Source organism: Stigmatopora nigra, chromosome 19, assembly GCF_051989575.1.
Source record: "Stigmatopora nigra isolate UIUO_SnigA chromosome 19, RoL_Snig_1.1, whole genome shotgun sequence".
NCBI classification, from domain to species: domain Eukaryota; kingdom Metazoa; phylum Chordata; class Actinopteri; order Syngnathiformes; family Syngnathidae; genus Stigmatopora; species Stigmatopora nigra.
This window is the reverse complement of record NC_135526.1, coordinates 9,117,101-9,142,318: the sequence shown is the minus strand read 5'-3', so window position 1 is coordinate 9,142,318 and position 25,218 is coordinate 9,117,101. Positions and strand designations below refer to the sequence as shown.

Below are 25,218 nucleotides of genomic sequence, written 5' to 3'. Positions count from 1 at the left end.
ATATATATATAAACCATCTCATTTTCTGAACTCACTAGGGTTTTGTGCGACTGGAGCCTATCCCAGCTGACTTCGGGCCACAGACACCCTGAATTGGTGGCCAGTCAATTGCATGTCACAAGGAGACGGACAACCATTCATGCTCACACTCATACCTAGGGGCAATTTAGAGTGTCCAATCAGCCTACCATGCATGGTGGCCACAGATGCACGATACCAAAGACAAATAGTGGTCCAAAATGTGATGTTTAGGTATATGGTGACCAGAACTGCTGCTTTTTTCTTGTTAATTACCAAAAAGCAGTCATGTGGAGTAAAATCGTTAGACGTATAATCTATTTTTATGCAGTTCAAATGGGTCAGATGTGATCAATTGGCAGTCAATATAATATTGAAACATCAGCAATTAAAGCCTTCAGACTTTTGATAACTATTATGTTACCACTTGCAATTTGGAGGGTATCACGTGTTTTAGTTTGAGAATGTTTGGCATAATCATATGGTATAATAATAAAACAAAAAAACAGTTGACTGCCTTTCAAGTATTAAAAAAAAATAAGCTTGAAAGTCAAACTTGTGCGTGTAAAAAACAAAAAAGCTGGACGCTTACCTCCTTGCAACGTGGGTCCGCACAACGCCAGCAGAGTCACGGCCACGGCCAGGGCGGGGGCGCCTCTGAGGTACAAACTCAGCATCCCTCCTGCCATCCTGCTCACAAATGTCCTGGCCTTCTCTGTGCGAGCCAGTTTTATCCCGCCGAGCTTCCTCCAGGCCTTGACGGGGAAGGAGGTGTCAGACTGTGCCCGTCAGGGGGGTCCGGCCAGCTAGACGGACGTGCTCTTTAATTGGACTGCGGACGCTCACCAAGATAGACAAGCAGAGAAAACACATTGGATCACCTCATGAAAACAAACACACACTGCACACATTTAGTTGCCGTCTTGCTGCCAGGAGAGTGGAAGCCGGAGATGTTGAGGGAGCACTTCGAGACTAATAGACCAAAACTAGGAAGGGAGAAATGGAAGGACAGGCTGATAGATTAGGAGAAAAAACTATGTATTGGAATTTCTTTTTTTTTGTATTAAAAATGATGACCCAGAAAGGAAATCTGAGCTCGAAAACACAAAACTTTCTGACTACTACAGGGGTATTCAAACTACGTCCTCAGGGCCAACTGCAGCCCATGGCAAATTATGAAAATATCATTGAATAAGAGACACCTGATGGTGTAGTGGCTCGCTCACCTGACTTGTGGATGCGAATGGTTGTCGGTTTCTCTCTTTGCCCTACGGCACCCAGTCTAAGGTGTAGTCTGTCTTTCACCCAAAGACCAAGCAAAAAGTAATTGAACTCTTACATGAAATAAATTGACAACACGACATCCACTAGCATCACCAGGACTTTTGGAGCTTTACAAAATGGAGAAGTTATGCAATAGCAGCTATTATGCCAAACTGCGTCATTTTGCTGACTAACTAAATTAAATTTGGTAAAGCTCGGTGATACGTCAGAAGACATGGTCGGTTGTCTTTTTAGCGAAAGATGTCGTTACGCTATGGAGCCAACCGCAACTGCCATGCAAAGTCATGTGAGGTCACAAGACTGTATTCAGCAGCAGTAAGTTTACATGCCAAAAGTTGACGTGTGATACATTTGTGTCAATCCTTAGTTGTGTTGATGTCAGTGCATAGTTATGTTCTGAAACACCACCCAGCTCAAGAGAAGAAAGGAATCACGAAAAAAAAAAAATTATTTGCTCGCTAACATGTGCTTCATGGTTAACCTGTACATGTGTGTGTGCTTAAACATACATCCCTTTGACTTCATGAGCTCTACCTTTGGACTCTCTGGAAGTGCTATGATCTTCAAATGAGGTCACAAGAACTTCTGTATGGCATTTTGTAAAAAAAAAAAAAAAAAAAAACATTTTAAAAAGTATTTATTCTGAACTTGAACATTGGCATTTTTCAGTCTCTCATCTCATCTGATTTTTTCAACCGCAGGGGGTGCTGAAGCCTATCCCAGCTGACTCCAGGCCAAAGGCACGGGACATCCTGAATCAGTGGCCAGTCGATCACAGGGAACAAGGAGACCCACAACCATACACACTCACACCCATACCTAGGGGCAATTTAGAGTGTCCAATCAGCCTACAATGCATGTTTTTGGAATATGGGAGGAAACCGGAGCACCCGAAGGAAACCCATGAAGGCCAGGGGAGAAAATTCAAACTCCACACAGGAGAACCTGACCGGGGTTTGAACCCAGGACACATTTTTTGGTAATACAAATAAATATAGTACAAAGAAAATGGCTGATGTTGTTATGTTCAACAACATTTTGTCAACAACAACAAATGAATTCGAACATTATTTCGCAATTTTGTTTTAAATTCATTTTGTCATTTGTAGTCGACTTCCATTTAAACCGATGGACGTCCAATTTATTTGGATTTCCAGCTCAGTTTAAATGGGATGGGTGTCTTTTACCGTCACTGGAAGTGAGTGAGTCAAGTTCTTGCCTTTTATGTAAAACTTTAAAAGAAAGAAGGGCCTTATTCAAAACTTAACAAGAAGCCCCTGAATTTAAATGCACAAACACACTTGGTGCCCTCACTACATTGTGTGTGGGTGTGTGTGTTTAGTGTGCGTAAGTGCTGCTTTCCACTGCGCTCACATCCTTAAGTGAGTGTGACATCATCTCAGTCACACCTGTAGCAGTCAACAGCGTCTACATGTCAGCCGCATGTTCATACGCGCACACGTATGTTTGGCGCGTGCAAGTACATCAATCAATCTTGAATCCCAGCAGAAGCGTGGCGTGATACAGCGGCATCCGTATCTTCGAAAAAGCGGACGCCCGGGTGTGCCTGAGTGTCACAGAGCGCCTATTCATTGCGTCGTAAAAGGTTGAAAATAACAAATTTGTGGTGCCATGGAGGAAGTGACCTGCTTCCACTTGTACTCTTTCCATCCCGCATTGATGTTTGTCACCGTTACAAAACAGCACAAGTACAAAACTCGAGTTTTCTTCCACAGCTCTTTCACAACTGCAGCATTTAATTCAGACACAAAACAAAAACAGCAAATATTACAAAATACCGTATTTTCACGACTATTAGGCGCACCGCATTATAAGGCGCACCCTCAATGAATGACATTTTTTCCATATATAAGGCGCACTGTATTATAAGGCACACTGTATTATAAGGCGCACTGACTATTTTGGAGAAAATGTAAGACTTTGAAGTGCGCTGTATAGTCGTGAAAATACGGTAATTGCTATTGACTTCCAGGTATGAAGCACTCATTACACAGCCACCTCTAGAGCCAGCCATTGTTGATGTTTTGGATTTTTTTGTATAAAATCTTGCAGTGGGGGAGGAGCTATATTATGGAAGATTTTGCAAACTAAGATGGCTGATCTGCATATTCAACAACATTGTTTCAGTTCAGGCGTTTGTGTTTTTTTAATATCCGACAGTGGTGGTTTTTCGTTTTTGGGTTTCTGTTTTTTCCATATATAAGGCACACTGGATTATAAGGTGCACTGTCTATTTTGGAGAAAATTTAAGACTTTTAAGTGCGCCTTATAGTCGTGGAAATATGGTAAATATCAAGATTTTTGATAATCGATTCATTGTTTAGCGAGTCTGCCCCAAATAGATGTAGATTTGGCAATGTTTATTTAACACTATCGCTACTGTACATTGGAAATAGATAAACTATGGAGAACAGGGATCTGCTTACTTGGTTGGGCTTAACATGCCAATTTTAATTGAATGACTCAATCAACAGAATGTTTTTGTTTCCTCAGTGTATTCTATGATTTGTTGACTTTGAAAATCGCTTGTGGCAGCCATATTGACAAGCACCTGCTGCCTGAGCAAAAATGTCACTTGCCAAAATGCTCCTTCAATCAGCGTCATGGCTAAAAAGTCAAAAATGACCAACACTGATGGACAAAATTTTAAAACTCAAGATTGAACAACAATATTTTCTCAAAACATTTCAATTGGGGAGTCAGAAATGAGTGGATGATTGCAGATCAATTGGACATGTATACACGTAGTCGACCACCTGTGCTTTAAGGGGAGTTTGACAGCCGAATTGACGGCTTCGTCTGCGTCCCAAGACTTTTGCATCTGGTTGTGTGTTGACATGATGATGGATTATTTCTGTCTGGCGTGTTTGTGTAAGGCTGACTGCTCTATTGCCTGTTGTTCTACCCTCCAGTGAGATTCGGAGGGGTTCTTATGAGTCATGGGAAGGATGTACAAGTAAAAAAACAAAAAACAGCTTGAAAAAAAATGAGACAGATAATTATTAGAGGCAACATTTTCAAGCGTAGCACATGCTAAGTTGGCATCGTTTTGTTGAGGTCTGCTATTTGTCAATGTTATCTCCTTGTACAGTCAGAAAGGGAGGCAGTCCCTGTTTCTTAACAGAGATGTTAGGTAACGTCTGGTGGCTTAGGAACGGTGGTACATTCCTTACTTCCAAAGTGCCAACTTTTTCCCACTTTGCACCTATTCCACACTCTGATTTCATATTTTCTTTGCCTTTTTACAATGTGTTCTTAAGTCATTAACTGCCAATTGATGAGGTTTCAGCGAAATTGATAATTGTAGTCAATGAATAATCATTTGTTTTCATTGCAGATTATCAGTCATAATTTATAGCTACACAAGCAAATCAACTATGATTAACTACTAAGCGCTACTCATAACGCTATTTATAGCCATGTACCATGTACTCTATTCAATTTTCTATTGAAAAAGGCGTTCACGTCAATTGAGGACCAGTTTGCATATCCAATAATCTACACAGAACAGGTTACAAAGATAAATAGATTAAAAAATAGATTAAAGGTCTGTCACTTCAGTGGCAACTACTGAGTTTAACGATTACTTTCCTGTTGTCATTAATTATTCATAGTCTCGTAACATCATGAGATGCCATGCACCGATATAAATCAATTTGGAAATTGGTTAAGGGAAAATCGTAAGAAAAATTGCACGTGGTATTTCTGAGATATGGTATGAATCAAAAGCACATTATTAGATTCAACATCATAAGAAAATTAGAAATGTTCTGAACAAAAATGTATTTTCTTACTGCAAAACAGAAAATAATCAACAAATAGTAAATGTTAAATTGCCAACATCTACTGGTGAAAAAGAGTCTTTTGCGCATGTTAGCCGTACACTTGTTCCTTACATTTTTTGTTATAAATCCGGCTTGCATGTGAGAAAATCTGGTTTATCATAATTTCTTGCCATGCTTGTTACATGTTCTCGTGTTGTCACAGGTTCTGGATGTCACTTTGTACCAGTCGCCATGTTGCCTTGTGCCGTTTATGTTTCTATTTTTGCAGTGGTGGTCTTGTTGAAGAGCGTCCAGGTTTTAGGGGGTTTTGGGGTCATTCGCCAGGATGCGGTCATGTGTGCCGTGACGCCGCTTGCATGTTGTGACTCAGCTTCGACGTGTTTATTGGTCTGTCCATTCATTTGCGCAGGTGCTGAAAGTGTCAATCAAATCCGAGCGACCCGCTGTTGGGTTCACAGCAACAGGAAATGGTGCTCAAGTGGCGCACTTTACAAGCGGTCTGACATTCGATAGGTGGCCATTACGCATGCTGGAAAGTCTCATGAATCATGGCGGCCATAAGAAGCTTTATTTGAGCAACCAACATCATCACGCTGTGGGAGCTTAGCAACATGCTAACAACAACAATAATAAGCTGCAAAGTCAAACAAACGCCACAAGGTCAACAACATTTGCAGGCAAAAATGCGACAACATGAAACAAAGACAGCTCAGTTCACACATGTATGACATTTAAGGACGGTCAAATATTCGTGACAACGGCAACTGGTCAGTGCATAATGATTTTAGGACTGGGAGGTCAATTTTTGCAAATGCACCTAAACATATTGGCTGTGAAAGAGTTCATTCCAGGTGTAGTATTAGCAGGGGTGATTTTAAAGCTCTTCAGGTGTGTTTCCTCATCTTTTTCAAGTTTGGCAAGTGACTGTTGAGTTTGCAAAGGAGACTAAACAACAAGCAATGACATCATTCTGAAATTCATTCATGGATTCTTGCATCAGTTCTGGTGAGTTCATTGCTGCTCAGAAGCAATAAATATTTACACAGTCGATAATGACACAAAATCCTTCATTAATTTGCAGCACCGCTTATCCTGCTATGGGTCAAAGGGTGCTGGAGCCACCATAGCAAACCATTGCCGACACTGATTCCCACTCATTTAGAGTGCAGACACAAAGACAGACAACCATTTGTACCCATAATAACACCGTCACTGAGCAGGAATCGAATGTCAGGTGTATGAACCACCACACCATCGGGTGGCTGATAGTCCTACAGAATATTTAGCAGCAACTGTTTGTAGATCCAACTTATATACATTTAGGTTTCTCACTCTTTAGGTGATGTAGATAGCTAGTCTTTGTTGTGAGGCAGGTGCTGATGGCGACCAATCCTCAATGTGTCTAACATGCACCTGACTGCACAAGAAACAGTGTTCGCGAGACATTTGTCTCGGCGCCAGCTCGCAATGAGAACCACTTGATAACAAATGCGTAATCGACACAGAAATGACAAACATGATAAAGGAGCACATTTCTTTGCATACTCGAAGCTGATGGGACTTCAATTAAAACAAATGCTTTTCAGTGTTTATCTAATAGGTCTTATCGTTTTTGTAGACTTTGGCATTGACTTATCTCTGTGCAAAACACTCTCACATGAGCTCCCAAACTGACACTTTTGACAGAGGCAGTGATTAAAGCCCCACATTAACATTATATTGCATTTGTTGTTGTTTTAATTCTGTGACAAAGTCTCATGTCACATAATTGTTCAGAAATCCAACAGAACAACTCCTGACCTCCAACCTCCAATATATTTGAACATTTTTGCACATGTCGCTTATAAGCAACCCCCCGACATTTTTTTTTGTGATACGTAGCTTTATTGTGAAAAATCTGGACATTATTCACAGTAACTTTATTTGTGCGTGCATACATGTAAACAACATCTCACTTTAATGTGATGTTTTGTAAGTCGTCCCAACCGAGTGGGAGCACAAGGTTTTTTTTTTTTTTCTTACGAAGGTGGGGTCTTATTTGGCAAAGTTGGAGACTTGTCTGCACAATATTTAGTTTTGTGCTGTGCCTGCCAGCGAAAATCCAAAACATGGCCAGAGTTACTCCAGCTTGTAAAGTCTCAGCGTGACATCAACATTTATATGCATCATAAATACGTTGGAAATTATCTTTAGAAGGCGTCTAATCATTCAGACGCATGAGTGAATTTTTTCAGTGCCACTCATGGCAATAGACGTTCTTTCTATTTTGACCCTGGACGAATAATGGCTTCCAGTTGCTCCTATTCAAACTGAATTGGACATCTATCATCGTCAATGGAACACACATCTGCAATGTTGTATGAGGTCATCCGCATACACATATTTTGTGTGTGTATAAGTGTATGTGCCGGCAAATGAATGCCTCAATCCTGTAATTGGACTAAAAGGGCTTATTTGAACACTGAACAGACTTTCAGTGGAATTTTTTACATCGCCTTTATTAAATGTTTGGCAAACACATTTAGAAACCCATGCACTTTAAAGCAATTACTGTGTGAAGATATTAAAAATGTGGTAAGTGTGAAAAAGTGACTACCATGGTGTGCCTGATGTTTTTCAGGAGCAGCTAATATGTTCTGTGACAAAATGATTTCTTCTTAAGATGCAATAGTTGTCACTTCGCCTAAATAGATAAATGTATAGCACATATAGAACAATCATGTTTCATAGACTTGATTTTGGTGATCAGACCTGCGCATATTTCCTCAGTAAAATGTGCCTGACAACATCCAATCAGAGTAAAACGAGGTGTTTGTTAAAAAGTTGAACTTTGCTTTTGTTCTTACATTTTCATTACAGATTCTTCTTAATTATACGGTAGAGCACAATATAAACATCAAGTTAAATAAATATGGGTGGTTAGTGCGTCAGCCTCACAGCTCTGGGGTCCTGGGTTTGAATCCAGGTCGGTGCACCTGTGTGGAGCATGTTCTTTCTGGGCCTGCGTGGGTTTTCTCTAGGTACTCCGGATTCCTCGAAGATTCCAAACAACATGCATGGTAGGCTTATTGGACACTCTAAATTGACCCTAGGTGCGAATGTTTGTTTGTCTCCTCGTGCCCTAATATCGGCCCCCTTGAACCTAGTGAGGATAAAGCGGTTCAGAAAATGAAATGAATTAATAAATACCGGGATAATGATGATGATGATCAGTCAATATGGGACAAAAAAGGATGGATTATCAAATTTGCTTTTTGCATTGTGGTAAAAACATGGTGACCACTTGACATCTTGCTAATTTAACAAACTTGAATGTTTTTCTTTTCTGTGTGTGACGCCAGACCCTCATGCCAGTGTACATATGTTTTGGTTCCTACGTCGGAATGTGCTTTTTATTCTTGTCCTTTTTTGGTTTTGCTGACTGGTCACTAGTGAGCTTAAAAGGACCATCCGCCGTGTAATATCACATCATGTTTTGCGCTCACTACAGACGGAGAAAAAGCAAAGAGCCGAGTGAGTAAATGCAAAGCACATTGGCGGCAGTCACCTAATAGCTGGGGATTTAAATGGGACTTCAGGAACTCCCAAACACCCGCAAAGGGACCACAGTCGGGGGTCACGTTTGGCAGCAGATGATGTCACAGCTTGCCAATATTTGGCAATCCTCCTTGCTTGATGTTTGAATCCTGCAAAGTGCTAACATATTGTTACCTTTGACCCGCTTTAACACCCAAAATACACGAGGTTGACACATGGTGGTCTTTGCAACCAATCAAAGAGATTTTTGCATAAAAAGTGTCAATGTGGGGATTTTTTTTTAATTTCAACACTGGTTTTGTGATGATGATGTCATCAAACCAAGACATCGTCAATCGATTTCTCCGTTGGTTAGGCAGATTCCCATGCTGCTTGTCCACCATGTCGAGTATGACGTAACGTTCAAATGTGGTCGTCCTTTGTTCTCGAGCTTTGTGCACTCATCTTTCATTGAATTCACGTTTTTCCTCTTGTTTAGTACGAAGCCCAGCCCCTTCCCTCCACACTATAGCGACAATATAATAAGAACCATATTTGGTAACTTCAAGTCAAGTTGAAATGGCACAGTTTCCCTCAAAGGCAGTCGAAATTATGTGACTTACAGCTACCAACTAATGCAAAATGCAGCATTTTTTCCTCCCCAGAAACAAGGATTCAAACTGCCTGACTGTCCAGAATAATTAGATTTCTTTTTTTTTTAAAGGACTGGAACATGAACCCCTCCGCCATTTTTTCTCCATGGTTCTCATGACTTTTTGATGTGTTAAACAAACAATCGCAGCTGCTCACCGCTAAGCTTGTCTTGTAACATGACCGCAAAGAGAAAAAAAGGTGCAAAAATTGTTATTGGAGTAGACGTGTGATAAGCGTGTTGTCGTTGGAAACATGACAAACATGTGCAACGTCATACGCTCTACAAATATTTGCACCGGCTGCCAGATTAGCGAGGGATAAATATTGTAATCACGTGTGATCATAATGATAAAAACTATAATAAGAATAATAAGAAGAGTGGGTGAGTGCGCGAGGGGTGACGTGATTCCAGCAGTGAAGTCATGGGGGAGAAGTAAGCGTCTAGGCACTGGCTGCCTTAAAAGGCTAACACTTTGGCTCTCACTATTGCTGCTCGCTTCTTGGAGCTCAACAAGAAAGTTCTTTTTTAATTATTTTATTTTTACTATTTTCTGTTTTCCATCTCCACTTTTACTAATACCAATTTAGCACCTTTCTTGCTTGATCTGTCCTTTTTTCAGCTCACTTTAGCAATGTTTTTTTGTCTTAAAACTACAAAGTCTTGCATGTCCTATCAATTTTGGAGTGGACGTTTATTGAAGTCAAATGCAGAGTTCATTGCTTGAAAGATTTGTTTTTGTGGTTGTATTTGTTAGATGGTTTAATGCACATGTTCAATAGTAATCATGCTCTACTTTTTTTTAAATCTGAAAATAATTGCACTTTTTATAATTAAACAGTTGAATTTAAGTAATTCAAATTCAAGTTTAGCAATTCAGATTATGTTTGGGAATTCAGATTAAGTTTCTGGTGGCACAATTATCTGTCTCTACAAGCCACTTGGATAGCTTGCTCAGGTATACAATGTTGAAATACTAGTCTTATTTGTCAGTTTAAGAGTATTTGTCTAAATTCTACAACCAACATTTTGGAAGAATTTGGAACCACTCGTATTGTACATATAACGATTTCCAATAATCAACATAAGATTGGCTGCCTCGTGGTGTAGGGGTTCACTTGCCTGATTTCGGTGCAGGCAGTCGTGGACTTTATTCCCGCTGATGACTGTATGATTGTGAATGTGGATTGTTGTTTGTCTCTCTGTGTGCTCTGGGGCTAACTGATGAACAGTTTTGGGTGCAATGCAGTCTGCTTTTCACCCAAATTCAGCTGGGTTACGCTCCAACAACCCCCGCAACCCTTTCGAGGATGTGCGGCATGATAAATTAATGAAAATAAAATTAAAAGCAAAGGACACCACTTTGGATTGGATAACTTTATTCATCCCGTATTCGGGAAATTTCGTTGTCACAGTAGCACGAGAGTGAGGATGCAGAAATAGGAAAGGCATTTTAGAAATATATAGATAGGTAATAAGTAAGTTAATAAATAAATACATGAATAAATATATGAATAAATAAGCGTGTTGCATATATACATTCACATAGATGTACATGCATGCACACGGTAGGTCTTAACACAGCCATCTTTTTGTTAAAAAGCCTGACTTTATCACTCGCGGGAGTGCTGGGGCCTATCCCACCTTGTATCGGTGGCCAGCGGAATGCAAGGCACAAGGAGACGGACAGCCATGCACACCCATTCATAGAGGCTGATGGGACACTCTAAATTGCTCCTAGTGATGACTGTGAGTGTGCATGATTGTCCGCAATCGGCTGGCCACCGCTTCAGGATGTCCCTAGCCTCTGGCCTGGAGTCCGTTGGGATAGGCTCCAGCAGCCCCCGCGACCCAAATTAGGATAAAGCGAAAATGAGATGAGAGAAAATAAAGTGCCAATGTTGAAGTTCAAGTGGAATACTTTTTATTTATTTATTTTATAAAATGTCATACCCCGTAAATTCAGGGGTACAACACATACAAAAGTAGGCATGACCTCATTGAAAGATCATAGCACTTCCAGAGTGTCCAATGTTAGAGCTCACGACGGCTCCAGCACCCCCGCGACCCAAATATGGTTAGATCGGTTCAGAAAATTAGGTGAGAGAAGAGAATAAATATGAAAACCAGTCAGCTGGTTGTTTTACAAATAATGCGTCTATCAAAATTATTTAGGCGAAATCTACTCATTTGTCCATTTTGGTTCGCTGTATCGACGTCATCAAAAGTGGCCGCGCATGGCACCGGGGAAGAAACAGAAATAGGACCAAGATCGTGTGACCTTTTAGTTCAACATTTTCCGTACTTAACCCGTCAGATTATCGTTGTGTTTACCCGAATACACATATAATTCCCGCCTTATTTTTAGCAGTGATTTACTTGGTATTATCTATACATGTGGAAGAATGTCCGTGAAGCAGGCATCCGTCCACGCTAAATGGATCATCGGCCGAGTAATAGGAACGAAAATGTACAAAACCGCCAAAGTGCGCGTCACCCGGCTCGTACTGGACCCCTACCTGCTCAAGGTGAGCACACACTCTAGTATACCGGCGTTGTACATCGTGCATTTGGAAGGCAAATGACTCTTTGAATCGTACGCAAAGTCAAACACACTTCGTTGTAAATTCACAAGATACTTCTGACAAATAAAGATGTCCCATCCATTTTAACTGGGAGTGCATTGCTGACATAATTAAATAAGGGGCGTTTAGACTACAGCTCGCGGCCAACTGTCCCATTTTTATTGAGCCGCAGTAATGTGACAGTTGTCGTTGAACATTGTCCGCACAAGAAGCTTAACTGCAGCCTACATTGCTGCACATCTCCACTTCCACACTAGATGGATCTAGTCAGACTAGAAAGTGTCAATTAATTTGCTCAGCAGGTAAAATCCTGTCAACAAATTGAAATTAATGATAGATTATTTTTCAGTGTCCTCATGACTCGGGGTATTTTTTCTGGTAACTCTTTAACTCATTCACTGCCATTGACAGTTCTAGCAATCAAATCCCCTTTAACTGGACATGCTAGGTTTGAGTGATCATATTTCACTAATTTGAAGACACTTGTATCCGTTGATTTTTCTAAGAGCGTTTGGAAACCCCTGATTGAAAGTTTATTCTTTCCTTGCAGTACTACAACCGGAGAAAGACATACTTTGCCCACGACGCCACGCAGCAGTGCGAAATGGGTGATGTGGTGCTGCTCAAAGCTCTGCCTGAGCCACGCTCCAAACATGTCAAACACGAGCTGGCGCAGGTGATCTACAAGGTGGGCCGCGTGGTGGATCCGTTGACGGGGAAGCGTGTTGCCAGCAATGAATTTCTGGAGCCGTTGGATGACCTTAAAGATGATTCTGTGACTTTGGCCCAGAAAGTGCAAAGCTTGAACATTTCTGCAGACATCTCAAATTAACAAATAGCTGCACACAGGAAGGCGGGAGACACAGATTTTAATTTCAAATCTGTGAGACAGCCGTGCCATGTTGCCATTATTCAGTGACTTTTGCAAAGCATTTTTCATGGCTTAGGTTGTTTCCATATAGAATACTGGGCAGACAGAATCTATACAAGTAGGTACACGGTGATTTTTCAAACACACCATTCATCACGTGTATTTTCAGTCTAATCTTAAAATAAAATTTGAACTATTTGTCAAGTTTGAATTTTGAAGAAATCAAATGTATTACAATGAGTTTCTGTATAATAGAGATGCTTGACTATAGCTATGTATTAAATTCAGAATCATTGTACTTAATTCAGAATCAAGCTATTTCATTTCATCCTATTACTACTAAAGCAGATTGCTTATTATAATTCATCTGCATATGTTTTTGGCAAAATGTTGCTTAAACTGAAAGAAATCTACCTATTTGCAGCTGTTCTGACAGGTGATACGATCCCAAACTAACTATATAAAATGTGTCAATGTTCTGTGCTGTAAACTGTAAACTTGTTTTGAACTCATTCTCTGCTAATGGAGGGTCACCTGAGACAAATCCTTTGAACTGGGAGGAATGGCATTGATCAGGTTTTAATAGCTGGTACACCTAAATACCATCAAAGGAGTGCACTCATTCACTGCTTATTGTCCCAGTCAAAATCTATCTTTTGTAACGACATGGAAACAAAACTTTTTTTCTGACTCATCAGTGTAGTTAATAATGTTCAAAGCATTCATTCATTAAAACAAGGATGGTTGCAGCATATATTCAGATCACTCTTCAGCTCATGTCGCGCCAATCCAAGGAGAGGCTACCAAAGCAGACTACAAGGCGAAGATAGAAGGGCAACCTTACATACCCCAAACAATGTGGCAGAGCGTACGCTCCATCACTAACTACAAGGGCCGAGCAGCGACACATATTGTGACTCAGATGCGGTACTCGCAGAGGACCTAACTGTGAAGGTAGTGGACTGAGAGATCTGCTCCGTGCAGTCAACCCCAGGAAGGCCACAGGACTGGATGGAATACCAGGCAAATAACTTAAGGCAGAGGTGGCCAAGTCCAGTCCTCGAGATACCATATCCAAAGTTTTGAAAAATTGATACTGAAACACATAAAGCCTGTCTTTCCCTCATCCATCACCAGCATCAGTTTGCATATTGGCCAATTGGATCCATTGAAGATGCAATAACCCCTGCCCTCAACGCTGCACTGATCGCCTGGAGAAAAAAGGGAGCTATGCCAGAATGCTCTTCATTGACTACAGCTCTGCTTCCAAAGACAGCCTGTCTCCAAACCAGAAGATACTTTTAAAACCTACTTTTTAAAAAAGAATAAAAGAAGATACATGTGATTTTTGGAAATATTTCTCTTCAAACCTAATCAAGACTTACTGCTAACCACTTTAGTCTCTTTGTTCCTACTTATCTATCTACCATTACTTATTTATTGATTTATTATTTAGCATTAATATATAATACTTATTCATGTGACTATAATTATCTGTGTTGACTACTTATTTATCTACTTTTACATATTTGTTAATTAATTATTTAACATTAATATATCTTGATTATCTATCTGGGCTAATTAGTGGACAGCCAATTGCAGGGCACAAGAAGAAAAACACTTGCACTCATATCCAATGGCAATCTAGAGTGCATATTTATTTGGAATGTGGGAGGAAATCGGAGTTCCCGGAGAAAACCCACGCAGGCCCAGGGAGAACACGCAAACTCCACCCAGGTAGACTGACCTGGATTTCAAACTAGGACTTCCACTGTGAGGCCGACGCACTAACCGCTCGCGCCGCCATGCCACACTACTCGTTGGATGAAAATAATTGAAATTGAATTTTCAACATAATAAATTGGCAAATCTGGGGTGTTTGGATGGCAGCAGGCTTCCGTCGGACGACGTCAGTCCAAGCAAAATGGCGGCCAGAATCATCTGCTCGACGCCTATGTGGCTAACAAGTCTAAAATTGTTGCCACAAACTCTTGGGACGAGCCGACATTCTTGCCTTTCTACCCGGTTAGTTATACACAAGAATCCGGTCGCGGCCGTCTCGCTGACAAAATTTGTAATATGAATTTCATTGAAGTTGCATCAATGTCAAACTTTAGTAGCAGCGGTGGCTAAGGCTAACGTCCTCTAACTCGACTGACGTCATCAAAACATTGTTATTTTCGCGTCAACAAGTAATAATTGTGGGTCTGTGTCTCACGTGGGCAAATAACACTCGATTTATTTTTGACTGTCTTTGTGCGTACAGGCCGTTCAAAACCCCAACATGAAAAATCAACTTTTTACGAGCAGTGTAAGAAGCTGCTAATGGTGGTTTGACTCAAGTTGTTTTGCAGGGGTCACGTCTGAAAGCAGCTTATGCTAACTTAGTGAATGGCTCGTACTGTTTTATATAAATGTCCTCTTTATAAAATAGGTATGTGGTTAACACCATTCATTATCAAGAATTGCGCTACAAACAGCACAAAATCACTGCTGTATTTAACCTGGGTTTATCTACGCGGAGAGAGTCAGGATTTCTCAGTGTAATTATAAGTGAATGAAGTAGAACATTTATCCAAAAAAAAAAAGAAAAAACAACACTAGTATTTGCAGGATGATTGGGATCAATGGAGAAGAATTTGTAATGGTAGTTTACAGTAGTTGTTTTGAACCAATACTTGAGAATTTTGCGGATTTTTTCCAATTATATTGATTGAATTAAAATGTAATGCAAATGTTAACTCAAAAGGGTACCTCTTGAAGAGAATGGCTTTTTAAATGCAAATGTCCTGAACTTAAACCTTGTGAGGTGGCGTTAAATTGTCTCCCTTTTTTACGAGTTGTTTTGTTTTGTGTAACAGGGGCATGTCAGGGCTACAAGACAGCTGGTTTAAGTCTCTGTTTGTGAGAAAAGTGGACCCCCGGAAGGACGCTCATTCGCACCTGCTGGCTAAGAAGGAAGACGACAACCTGTACAAAATCCAGTGTGAGCATCACTATGCCAACTTGGACTCCTCGTTACCTGGAAATGGTCAGTGAGAAATGTTTTTTTGTCTCTTGCAGTTCACAATGTCAAGCCCGAGTGCCTGGAAGAGTACAACCAACTTTGGTAAAATTCTACATTTATTTTCTTCACCTTTTGAAAGTGCAAGTCCCTCATATGAACTGCGTATGTTTGAAGTGAGAGCGTGTTACCTTCCATCCATGCTGACCCGGAATACCCATGTGAGTTGGTTGGAAGCTGGAACACGTGGTATGGAGAACAGGACCAATCAGGTCAGCTTTGAAACTTTTTTACTCAAATTTAGTTAATAAATAAATATATTTGTGTTGCTAAATGACAGTGTGTTTTAGTGCACTTGTGGCGATATCGGGGAGGTTACCCAGCGCTCACTGAAGTTATGAGCAAACTCAAGCAAAATAAGGTAACAGAGCCCTTCCTGACAACCTATCGTATTTTCTTGCATATAAGCTGACGCATGTATAAGCCGCACCCTTAAAATTGCCCTAAAATTGTTGAATTTTACTATTTCTTGGGTACAAGCCGCGCTGTGATTCACAATTTTCACCCCCATAATCATTGTTTTAATAGGCAATACAAATGTGTTACTTTGGAAGGAAAATCTATTGAAAATCATCGCTCATGGTATTTTTGAGATACTCTGAATCAAAAGCACAATACAACAAATAGGAAATGTTAAATTGCCTACATCTACTGGAGAAAAAGATTATAGCAATACTGTAAGCCGTACCCTTGATTCCGTAATCTGTTTTTATTACGAATACGGCTTAAATGCGAGAAAATACGTTACATTCTTATACAAATGGAACATAGGCTTTGTTGGGAATTGTTACTCTATTTGTATGTCCCTACTTCTGCCATTAAGAGCTAATTACATGTCACTTATATAATTTGATAAAGTACAATATTATAAAATACTTCATTCTATTGATGACATTTCCCTTATTTCAGCGAAAAGTTGAGTGCTTTGAAATTGAAGAATTTTTATTTGTACTGATTTTATTTTAAATTCATATCTCCCAAAAAAATACAGCTATATATTATTCATTCTTTTCCAAAGTAAAGAAGTTTAAACTTTAACAATTTAAGGATTAAATGATGACCGTTAATTCAGTTCATTCAATATGGCCACCTCCCCGGTAACAACATCGTGTGGCCCTCGTACCCGTTAACGTCCGACGTTGATGTTCTTGTGTTGCCTGCATGTCCGGCAGATGTTTTCCGAGTATCGACGGGAGCGCGGCAAGATGTTGTTGTCCCGTAGGAATCAGCTGCTGCTTGAGTTCAGCTTTTGGAATGAACCGAGGCCCCGTGAAGGGCCCAACATCTATGAACTGCGGTCCTACCAGCTCAGGGTAACTATATATGCTTGCGACCTAGCCCTAGTAAATGGGAGCTCACATCTCACTTTGTTTGCATCATAGCCTGGCACCATGATCGAATGGGGCAACTATTGGTAAGTTTTCTTGACTTTCTTGTTGCTTTTCGTGGATTTTTGCTGGCTTTTCAGAGATTTGATGTTCGTTTATTGCCTTTTACAGATTGTAGCAGATGTTTGACCCAACGGTATTTTAAGAGTACACAATTTCTGCATGTCTTTTTAAAAACAGCGGCATGGTTGACGTTACTTAATTGTCATGTGATACGTGACTGACATTAATTTGGAAAAACACGCATTGGTTAATTCTTGTTGACATCTGGTGGGCAAACTTTTATGCTCCAAGTCAATGTCTGATTTTGAAAGCCTGCATGAGATGATAGAAGACTGTCTTAAAATGTATGTCATGATTTGTTTTTGTTGTTGAGTGGAAACTATGATCCCCCCCATTTTAGTGCCTATGCAAATTGAACTTGTTGCAAACAGTTGGAGAAAAAAAATCAGCTTTGGTCAAAATGTCTTTGAATTTTTAAAAGATAATCTGACTGGCAACACATGGCATTGTGTTAACTCATTGGCTGTCGTATTAGAATTCAGTGAATTTTGCAGCATTTTAAAAGATCATATACAGTAGTGCCTCTACATAGAAATTAATTGGTTTCAGAAGTGATTTTGTAACTTGCATTTATCATCAGTAGAGACACATTTTACATGTAGACGCCCTAATCTCTTCCAAGATCCCAGTTACTAAACCTTTAAAAAATGATTAAATAATAATAAATGAATAAAGTTGCTTTAAGTACACAACAAAAACTCACGAAACATGGTTCTAGAACCGGGGTGGCAAATATGTGGCGCTTGAGCCACATGTGGCTTCCCGCCAAAATGAATATGGCTCTTTTCTTGTCATATTTTGTATATACTGTGGCTCTTTGCCTTATTTCATCTTTCTAAAATTTTGATTCTCTTAAAACACAATCAAATTCATCAGGGCGAAATGAAAAAGTTATTCGCCATTCCTGGTTTTCGAACTTTGTGATAGGAAGTGAAAAGTTGTTTTTTTTTTTGGGGGGGGGGTGTATCCTGAGATCAGATTTTTCCTTAGTCGTATGGACAGGTGTTCGTTAGTAGAGGTCCCACTGTATTTTATTCGTTGTTGATCATGTAAACTTTCAGGGTTTTTTTTGTTTGGCATTGTCCTCTTTCCCTCTTACGTCTTGCCTGTGAGCCATAGTTTGCCCACCCACTTAAGTTGATGTTTGCAGTCGTTGGAATCAAAATCGCGATGAACATCGTCTGGGCTTGTCGCAGCTGATCGGGGTGTCCGCTAATAAAGTTGTACTAATTAATTCAAGCGCCGTGCCAAGATCAGGCGCCTAACCTGCACATTGCGCTCGTCTCTGCAGGGCGCGTGCCATTGAGATCCGCCAACAAAACCAGGAGGCCGTGGGTGGCTTTTTCTCCCAGATCGGAAGTTTGTATCAAGTGCACCATCTGTGGGGTGAGTGCCGTCACGTATTGCTTCGTCGGGTTTGGATTGTCCGTTTTGATTTTCTGATCCCCCTAACCCAGCCTACAAAGATCTTCAGTCCAGGGAAAACATTCGAAATGCGGCCTGGCAGCGAGAAGGCTGGGACGAGGTTGTCTACTATACAGGTGGGATGACATGCAACTACCCAGTACCACATTCACATTCTTATCATGAATCCCACGTTACTTGCCAGTCCTGGGTCAGACATAGAAATGGCAGATTTAAGTTACCCTATTTACTCGCATATAAGCCGCAATTGTTGAACAAAAAAACAATGACTGAATCGAGGATATGGCTTATATGCGCATAAAAAGACGAAGCGCACAAAACTGCTAAGTGACAATGTCCTAACACCATAACGTAATGACACCATGACGCAAGACAATGCTGCCAATACGTTCATTTATTTCAAAATACTGAACACATAAAGGCTAAACAAAATTCAAGAAAAAAAAATGGAAAATCACTTGTGCCTGTCAGATATAGAGGTGGAAATTGTGCGGTGGCTTGTACGCGACAATTCAACAATTTTAAGGGTGTGGCTTTAGGTACAGGTGGCTTATATGCGAGTAAATCAGGTGAGCTGTAGTGGCATTTTTTTTGTTTCTGTTTTTATTAACTTGTCTTTTTTTTGGGTTCATGCAGTGCCACTCATTCAGCACATGGAATCTCGAGTCATGATTCCGCTGAAGGGTTCTTCCTTAAAGTAAGGATGCCGGGAAGATGTTGGGCTTGAATTTGCTTCTGGGGATATTGCTGTGCCTGCATTTTCGTCATTGCGGAGGATGTCCCTCGTGTCTTCTAAAGAAGTGTTTACTGATTCACCTTGATTGTTTATTTGCAATGAACATACAAAAAAAGTAGCAGAGAAATACATTGCAGGTGCCGGGTTGGTTTCTATGATGATACGTTTAGCTTTTCTGATGAACATATTGACGATTTCGAAAAAGTAGAATTTGGTCTTGACCGATTCTGATTTGAACATGTTGGTTTGTTAGTCTTAGTGACTTAAATAGCTGAGCTGCTAATAAGGGAGGTAGCGCTGTCAGCGCCATCCTTCTGGATGATCTTGTTACTGTGTACAAAATCTCATGGAAAATTCTGCTTGAATGATATACTAGTTGTACATAATGAAATTAAACTATTAATAAGCACAGCTCTTGTATTATTCCAAAGCACATAAAATAAATCACAACAATGTTCTCCGAATCTTTCATTCACTATTAGTTAATAGAAATATGAAAGTCAGGGATAATTAACAGGATATTTGGACTTTTGTGACGCCCCGTGTGACGCCACGCCTGTTGAGTTGGGGTGTTTCCGTGTACCCTTCCCTGAATGTCGGAAGTCTCACAACTTCATTTACCAGGCAATAGTAGCAAGGCTGCTGTATTTCTTCTTTTTGGATACACAAGCACTTCATGGATAAACAAATTGTGTACAGTGTATTGCCAGTAAAGTAGGAGACTGTCACACTGCTGTCCTTTTGCACTGACAATGATTAAATTTTGGAGAATAAAATAGGGACAGAAAGTAAAATAAGCAATTTTCTTAGTTAAAGGCTCTACCGTAGCTAAAGTTAGATTTAAATAAAATAATATGTAAACGCGGTGAAATGATGATATTTTACATACATTTATTGAAATTTAAAAAAATGATGAGGTAGCTTTAAAATTCCGAGTCTCGGTGTGTTCCTGAACGCCTCTGTGTAGCACGTGTGCCGCCTTCTGGAAGTTTCTTTCTCTTCTTCCTTCTCTAGCTCGCGCTCGTGGTTGGGCCTCTTCTCTCGGCTTCCGACTATAGTTCACGGCTCGTGTGCTTCGCCATGGCAGCCGTCAAAGCTTTGAACCCGAAGGCAGAGGTGGCCAGGGCCCAGGCCGCCTTGGCGGTCAACATCAGCGCTGCTCGGGGACTCCAAGACGTCCTCAAGACTAACTTGGGGCCGAAAGGCACCCTAAAAATGTGGGTTCCGAAAGACCGCCCTGCCGGCCTTTGTGCGCATGTTACCCATCATGCTAAATGCTAAGTAGCTAACCAGCTAAGCGAACCACCGTGTTGGATTGATTCTGTGACGACTTTCTGCTTGTGCATTCTAACCCGGGACTGTCACATATGCATGTGGTGTAGTGTATTTTATTTTCGCGATTAAAGTTGGCGACAGTTGGTACTTGTGACACGGAAAGCTAATGTTAACAAATGCTAACTCCGTTCTGACGCACGTTGCTCTGCCTGCACAGTCATGATCTGCGTTAGCATGATGCTAAACTTAGTACCAGCGAGATCGCGTCTGTTATGTGGAACTGTTCGATATGTTCTGTAATGACAAATTTAACTTAACCTCCTATTACCTGCTGTCCACGTGTGGATATCACATTTTTGGTTGCCAAAGGCTGTTGTATTTTGGACAAAAAGGGTCTGACGTCCACTTCATGATGTGGACATCATTTTTTTCTCAGAAACTACATAATGTAAAAAGATGATTCTTTATTTTTTACAACCATCAGGTCCCAATTAACCTAAATATTAAAGAGAAAGTAAAAATGCATGCCTTGCAAGAGTCTGGGTTTTAGGAGGTTGAAGAATTTCTTGCTGTTTGCAGGTTGGTTTCTGGCTCTGGGGATATCAAACTGACAAAAGATGGAAACGTTCTCTTACACGAGATGGTAAGAAATCACTTATGCCATATTTTTCATGTAAACCCTTGCCTGCCGTTGACTGCGACAGACCTCCAGACTGTTTCAATTTGGTCTTTTAACCCCCTGCTACTGAAATGTTTTGTTGGTCTTCTGAGTCTTGAGTTCCCTGAATCATTTCAGCAAATTCAGCACCCGACGGCCTCGCTCATCGCCAAAGTGGCCACCGCCCAGGATGATATCACGGGAGACGGAACCACATCCAACGTCCTCATCATTGGAGAGCTGCTCAAGCAGGCTGACCTCTATGTTTCAGAGGTACCGCAAACAGACATGAGGAGTTACACGTTTCTTTAGGCTTACCATTTAGTGTACCTCAGGGTCTCCACCCAAGGATTGTGGCAGAGGGCTTCGAGTCAGCCAAGGAGAAGGCGCTGGCTGTGCTGGAAGAAGTCAAAGTGGCCCGTCAGATGGACAGGGAGACCCTTCTGGAGGTCGCGCGAACTTCCCTTAGGACTAAAGTCCACACCGAGCTGGCTGACCTGCTTACTGAGGTAGCGGTCGAACGAGTGGCATTGATTTTATTTGCGGTGTGATAAAAGGTTGTTGGTGTCAACGTGCTTAATTGTGCGTCTGCAGGCGGTGGTGGACGCCGTGCTGACCATCGCTAAGCCCAACGAGCCCATCGACTTGTACATGGTGGAGATCATGGAGATGAAACACAAGACGGACTGCGACACACAGTGAGTGTTTGCCGCCGCCAACGCGCTGGGCGTTTCTGACACCTTTCCGTATGCAGACTGATCCGCGGCCTAGTGTTGGACCACGGGGCACGGCACCCTGACATGAAGAAACGGGTGGAGGATGCCTACGTGCTGACCTGCAATGTGTCACTGGAGTACGAGAAGACCGAGGTTAATTCGGGCTTCTTCTACAAGAGCGCTGAAGAGCGTGAGAAGTTCGTGGTCGCCGAGAGGAAGTACATTATGGAGCGTGTCGCCAAAATCGTCGCCCTCAAGAAGCGGGTGTGCGCCGAGGGGGACAAGTCCTTTGTTGTCATCAACCAAAAGGTTTGCCCCATGGTCTTATCAGTCATATGACTATTGTCATCAAAATATGAGAATTTGGCATGGCAAAGCTAAGAGTTCAGCAGTTTGATGGGATAACAACAGGTGTAATTATTTTGTGCTGAGCAAGGGAGGAATATTGCCAATATTGTAAAAATAGTTTACTGAATTTTTTAAATATAAAACAAAAAACAAATGAATAAAATAAAAGCCTAAATGGACATTTACGTGACACAAAAATTTACCAAAAAAATTGGATTTAAAAAAAGTAACTATAAATGAAGAGTTTGACTTTTTCTTGTCTTCAACAGGGCATTGACCCTTACTCTCTGGATGCCCTTGCCAAGGAGGGCATCGTTGCCCTGCGTAGAGCCAAGAGGAGGAACATGGAAAGGTTTGTTTGATTGAACATGTTGAGTTATTTGGATGCGTCATTTACCCGGTAGCACGGCGAACACCCAAGGGCGCCATCGTGGCGTTCCCTGGCCTGACAAGCTCGTGCAACATCAATTTTGGTCTTTACCTCTTCGTTGGATAGCTGCACACTTCTGTCCCGCGTTTTCAGTTGACCAAGACAATCTGTGTGGAAATTTTTAATTCACAACAGATGGCAGCGGTAATGTTGTTTGTGGACCAACAGGTTAACTCTGGCTTGCGGCGGCATTGCCATGAACTCTGTGGACGACCTCACGCCAGAAAGTCTGGGTCACGCTGGGCTGGTGTATGAGCACACCCTGGTGAGTTGGCGAGCGGTGGCCGAGCCTCGTGCGGTTAGCTTTTTGAACAAGACCCATCCCCCTAAACCCAAATGTATTCAGGGCGAGGAGAAATTCACGTTCATCGAGAAATGCGAGAACCCTCGCTCGGTGACCCTGCTGATCAAAGGTCCCAACAAGCACACACTGACTCAGATCAAAGACGCAGTCAGGGACGGCCTGCGTGCCGTTAAGAACGCCATCCAAGACGGTTAGTCGCATCGTGATGCACCTGGTGACCATTTTGTTTCCACGCTCCCATGGGTCACTTTCTTCCTGGTGGTTATCAGGTTGCGTCGTGCCAGGTGCGGGTGCCTTGGAAGTGGCTCTGGCCGACGCGTTGGTCAAGCATAAAGCCAGCGTGAAAGGACGAGCACAACTCGGTGTGCAAGCCTTTGCCGACGCCCTCCTCATCATCCCAAAGGTCACAACTTTTTCTTTTTTAATCATTCGCCATGTGTCATATGAATTAACTGCTTAATGGCTGAATTCAACAAATATATAAAACATATTGGAGAAATATGGCAACAATGATAAAATACACAAACAAATCACAAAGATCTGCAAATAACAAGTCAAAATATAAGAAAAATTTAAAATATATACAGTAATCACTCAAATTTCCCAGATATTGTAGACCTGACATTACTAACGTACTACATTTTAGCACCTATTTAAATTAAAGTACTATTATCAAGAATTGTATTGATTTCTAAATATAAACTGTATTAAAACAATTTGAAATTATTTTATCACTGCGTATTTTAAATACACAGTGAAAATAGTTCCTCTCCGCTTGATATTAATTAAAAAAAACAGGTTAATGTTAAAAAGTTTTTACGATTTTTTTTTTTTGCACGGCATTCTACGATGAAAATTTCGCCACCCAACTAACTCCGCATCGATGTCCTGACAATCAGCCATTTTTCATGTATTGCGGGTTTCAGCGTGAATTTTGACATTTCATCTCTTTTTTTTTTAATTTATACATATACTTAATATATAAATACGCAAAGTATTGAAGTGGTGAAGGATCAAAGTATAGGTTTGTTATGATATAAAAATACTAAAGTACGGGATTTTTTTTTCAAATTTAATATTTATTGGTTTTGTATTTCTATGTTTTTGGTTATTATTTCAATGATATTTTTGTTGAATCACTTTTCTGTACTCGTGTGTTCCCAAATGTTGTTGTTTTTGTTAACTCATTGTGTGGGGTAGAGGTCCAATCGAATTTGAATCGACAGCCCAAGCATTGGAATTGTGCGGACGTCTAGAACTCCATAAATCAACATAAATTCAAGCACCACAAGACAAAACATTTTCCGGCCTTTAATGAGATATAGAGTTGATTATTTTTTGGATCGCACTGCAAACACCTGAGGACGCCATTGTGGATTTCCTCAGCCTGTGCTCGTGCAACATCATCAACTTTGTTTTTTCCTCTACGCCTTAGAGCTTTGTGCTTCTTGCCGGATATTGTTTCAAAACTATACAATCCCATAAACAGGTCCTAGCCCAAAACTCCGGATACGACCCCCAGGAAACGCTAGTCAAGCTGCAGACGGAGTTTAAAGCGTCCGCTGGTCAACTAGTTGGTGTCGACCTGAGCACAGGTGAGCATCGCTTCCTTTGGGTGAGGGCAAGATGGTGTTTCAGCCAAACCCTCAACTGCGTTTTCCTTTTTCAGGGGAGCCGATGGTTGCCAGCGAGGCGGGAGTGTGGGACAATTACAGCGTCAAGAAGCAACTTCTTCACTCTTGGTAAACAAATGCCTGTGATGTCATTTTTTTGTCGCATTTTGGTAACAAGTTTGTTTTTGTGTCTGTAGCACGGTGATTGCCAGCAACATCCTGCTGGTTGATGAGATCATGCGCGCCGGAATGTCATCCCTCAGAGGTTAAAAATCAAGTGTTTACAACGAGTTCAACAAGCACTCAGAAGTTCACACTTTTTTTTCTTTTTTTTTTTTACTCAACGCCCGGATTAGTTTATTTATCACATACTGTTGGATTGTAAAAAGTGAAGCACTGATGGCAGCAAGTGTATGCACTCATTAAAGTTGTTCTTCAGCAGCTGTTCATTGAGTTTAATTCATTT

At 41.0% G+C, this 25,218-nt stretch overlaps 3 protein-coding genes across 3 annotated transcripts; all 3 read left to right on the top strand.

Moving 5' to 3' along the window:
- Nucleotides 1–11,615: 11,615 nt before the first annotated feature.
- Nucleotides 11,616–13,486, top strand: LOC144212838 (small ribosomal subunit protein uS17m-like). The gene is made up of 2 exons (XM_077740995.1): nt 11,616–11,804; nt 12,412–13,486. Exons 1-2 carry the CDS (start codon nt 11,682–11,684, stop codon nt 12,691–12,693), a joined length of 405 nt encoding a protein of 134 aa, XP_077597121.1. The 5' UTR covers nt 11,616–11,681; the 3' UTR covers nt 12,694–13,486.
- A 1,105-nt stretch (nt 13,487–14,591) lies between these two features.
- On the top strand, nt 14,592–19,819 carry LOC144212837 (protein NipSnap homolog 2-like). The gene is made up of 10 exons (XM_077740994.1): nt 14,592–14,757; nt 15,594–15,718; nt 15,796–15,841; nt 15,914–16,008; nt 16,087–16,157; nt 16,969–17,109; nt 17,179–17,210; nt 18,539–18,633; nt 18,705–18,788; nt 19,309–19,819. Exons 1-10 carry the CDS (start codon nt 14,657–14,659, stop codon nt 19,371–19,373), a joined length of 855 nt encoding a protein of 284 aa, XP_077597120.1. The 5' UTR covers nt 14,592–14,656; the 3' UTR covers nt 19,374–19,819.
- Nucleotides 19,820–20,450: 631 nt separating this feature from the next.
- On the top strand, nt 20,451–25,193 carry LOC144212863 (T-complex protein 1 subunit zeta-like). Its single transcript, XM_077741036.1, has 13 exons — nt 20,451–20,625; nt 21,263–21,326; nt 21,480–21,614; nt 21,677–21,850; nt 21,936–22,039; nt 22,096–22,366; nt 22,675–22,757; nt 23,004–23,100; nt 23,182–23,329; nt 23,409–23,542; nt 24,629–24,734; nt 24,809–24,881; nt 24,950–25,193. Exons 1-13 carry the CDS (start codon nt 20,489–20,491, stop codon nt 25,020–25,022), a joined length of 1,599 nt encoding a protein of 532 aa, XP_077597162.1. The 5' UTR covers nt 20,451–20,488; the 3' UTR covers nt 25,023–25,193.
- Nucleotides 25,194–25,218: the final 25 nt, after the last annotated feature.

Excerpts from the sequence above, each read along its gene's own strand:
- LOC144212838 (XM_077740995.1), top strand. The coding sequence starts at position 11,682 with ATGTCCGTGAAGCAGGCATCCGTCCACGCTAAATGGATCATCGGCCGA. Across the intron at positions 11,805-12,411 it reads TGGACCCCTACCTGCTCAAG|TACTACAACCGGAGAAAGAC; the intron begins GTGAGCACACAC and ends CTTTCCTTGCAG.
- LOC144212837 (XM_077740994.1), top strand. The coding sequence starts at position 14,657 with ATGGCGGCCAGAATCATCTGCTCGACGCCTATGTGGCTAACAAGTCTA. Across the intron at positions 16,158-16,968 it reads GCAAACTCAAGCAAAATAAG|ATGTTTTCCGAGTATCGACG; the intron begins GTAACAGAGCCC and ends CATGTCCGGCAG. Across the intron at positions 17,110-17,178 it reads TGCGGTCCTACCAGCTCAGG|CCTGGCACCATGATCGAATG; the intron begins GTAACTATATAT and ends TTTGCATCATAG.
- LOC144212863 (XM_077741036.1), top strand. The coding sequence starts at position 20,489 with ATGGCAGCCGTCAAAGCTTTGAACCCGAAGGCAGAGGTGGCCAGGGCC. Across the intron at positions 21,327-21,479 it reads ACGTTCTCTTACACGAGATG|CAAATTCAGCACCCGACGGC; the intron begins GTAAGAAATCAC and ends GAATCATTTCAG. Across the intron at positions 22,367-22,674 it reads TTGTTGTCATCAACCAAAAG|GGCATTGACCCTTACTCTCT; the intron begins GTTTGCCCCATG and ends TGTCTTCAACAG.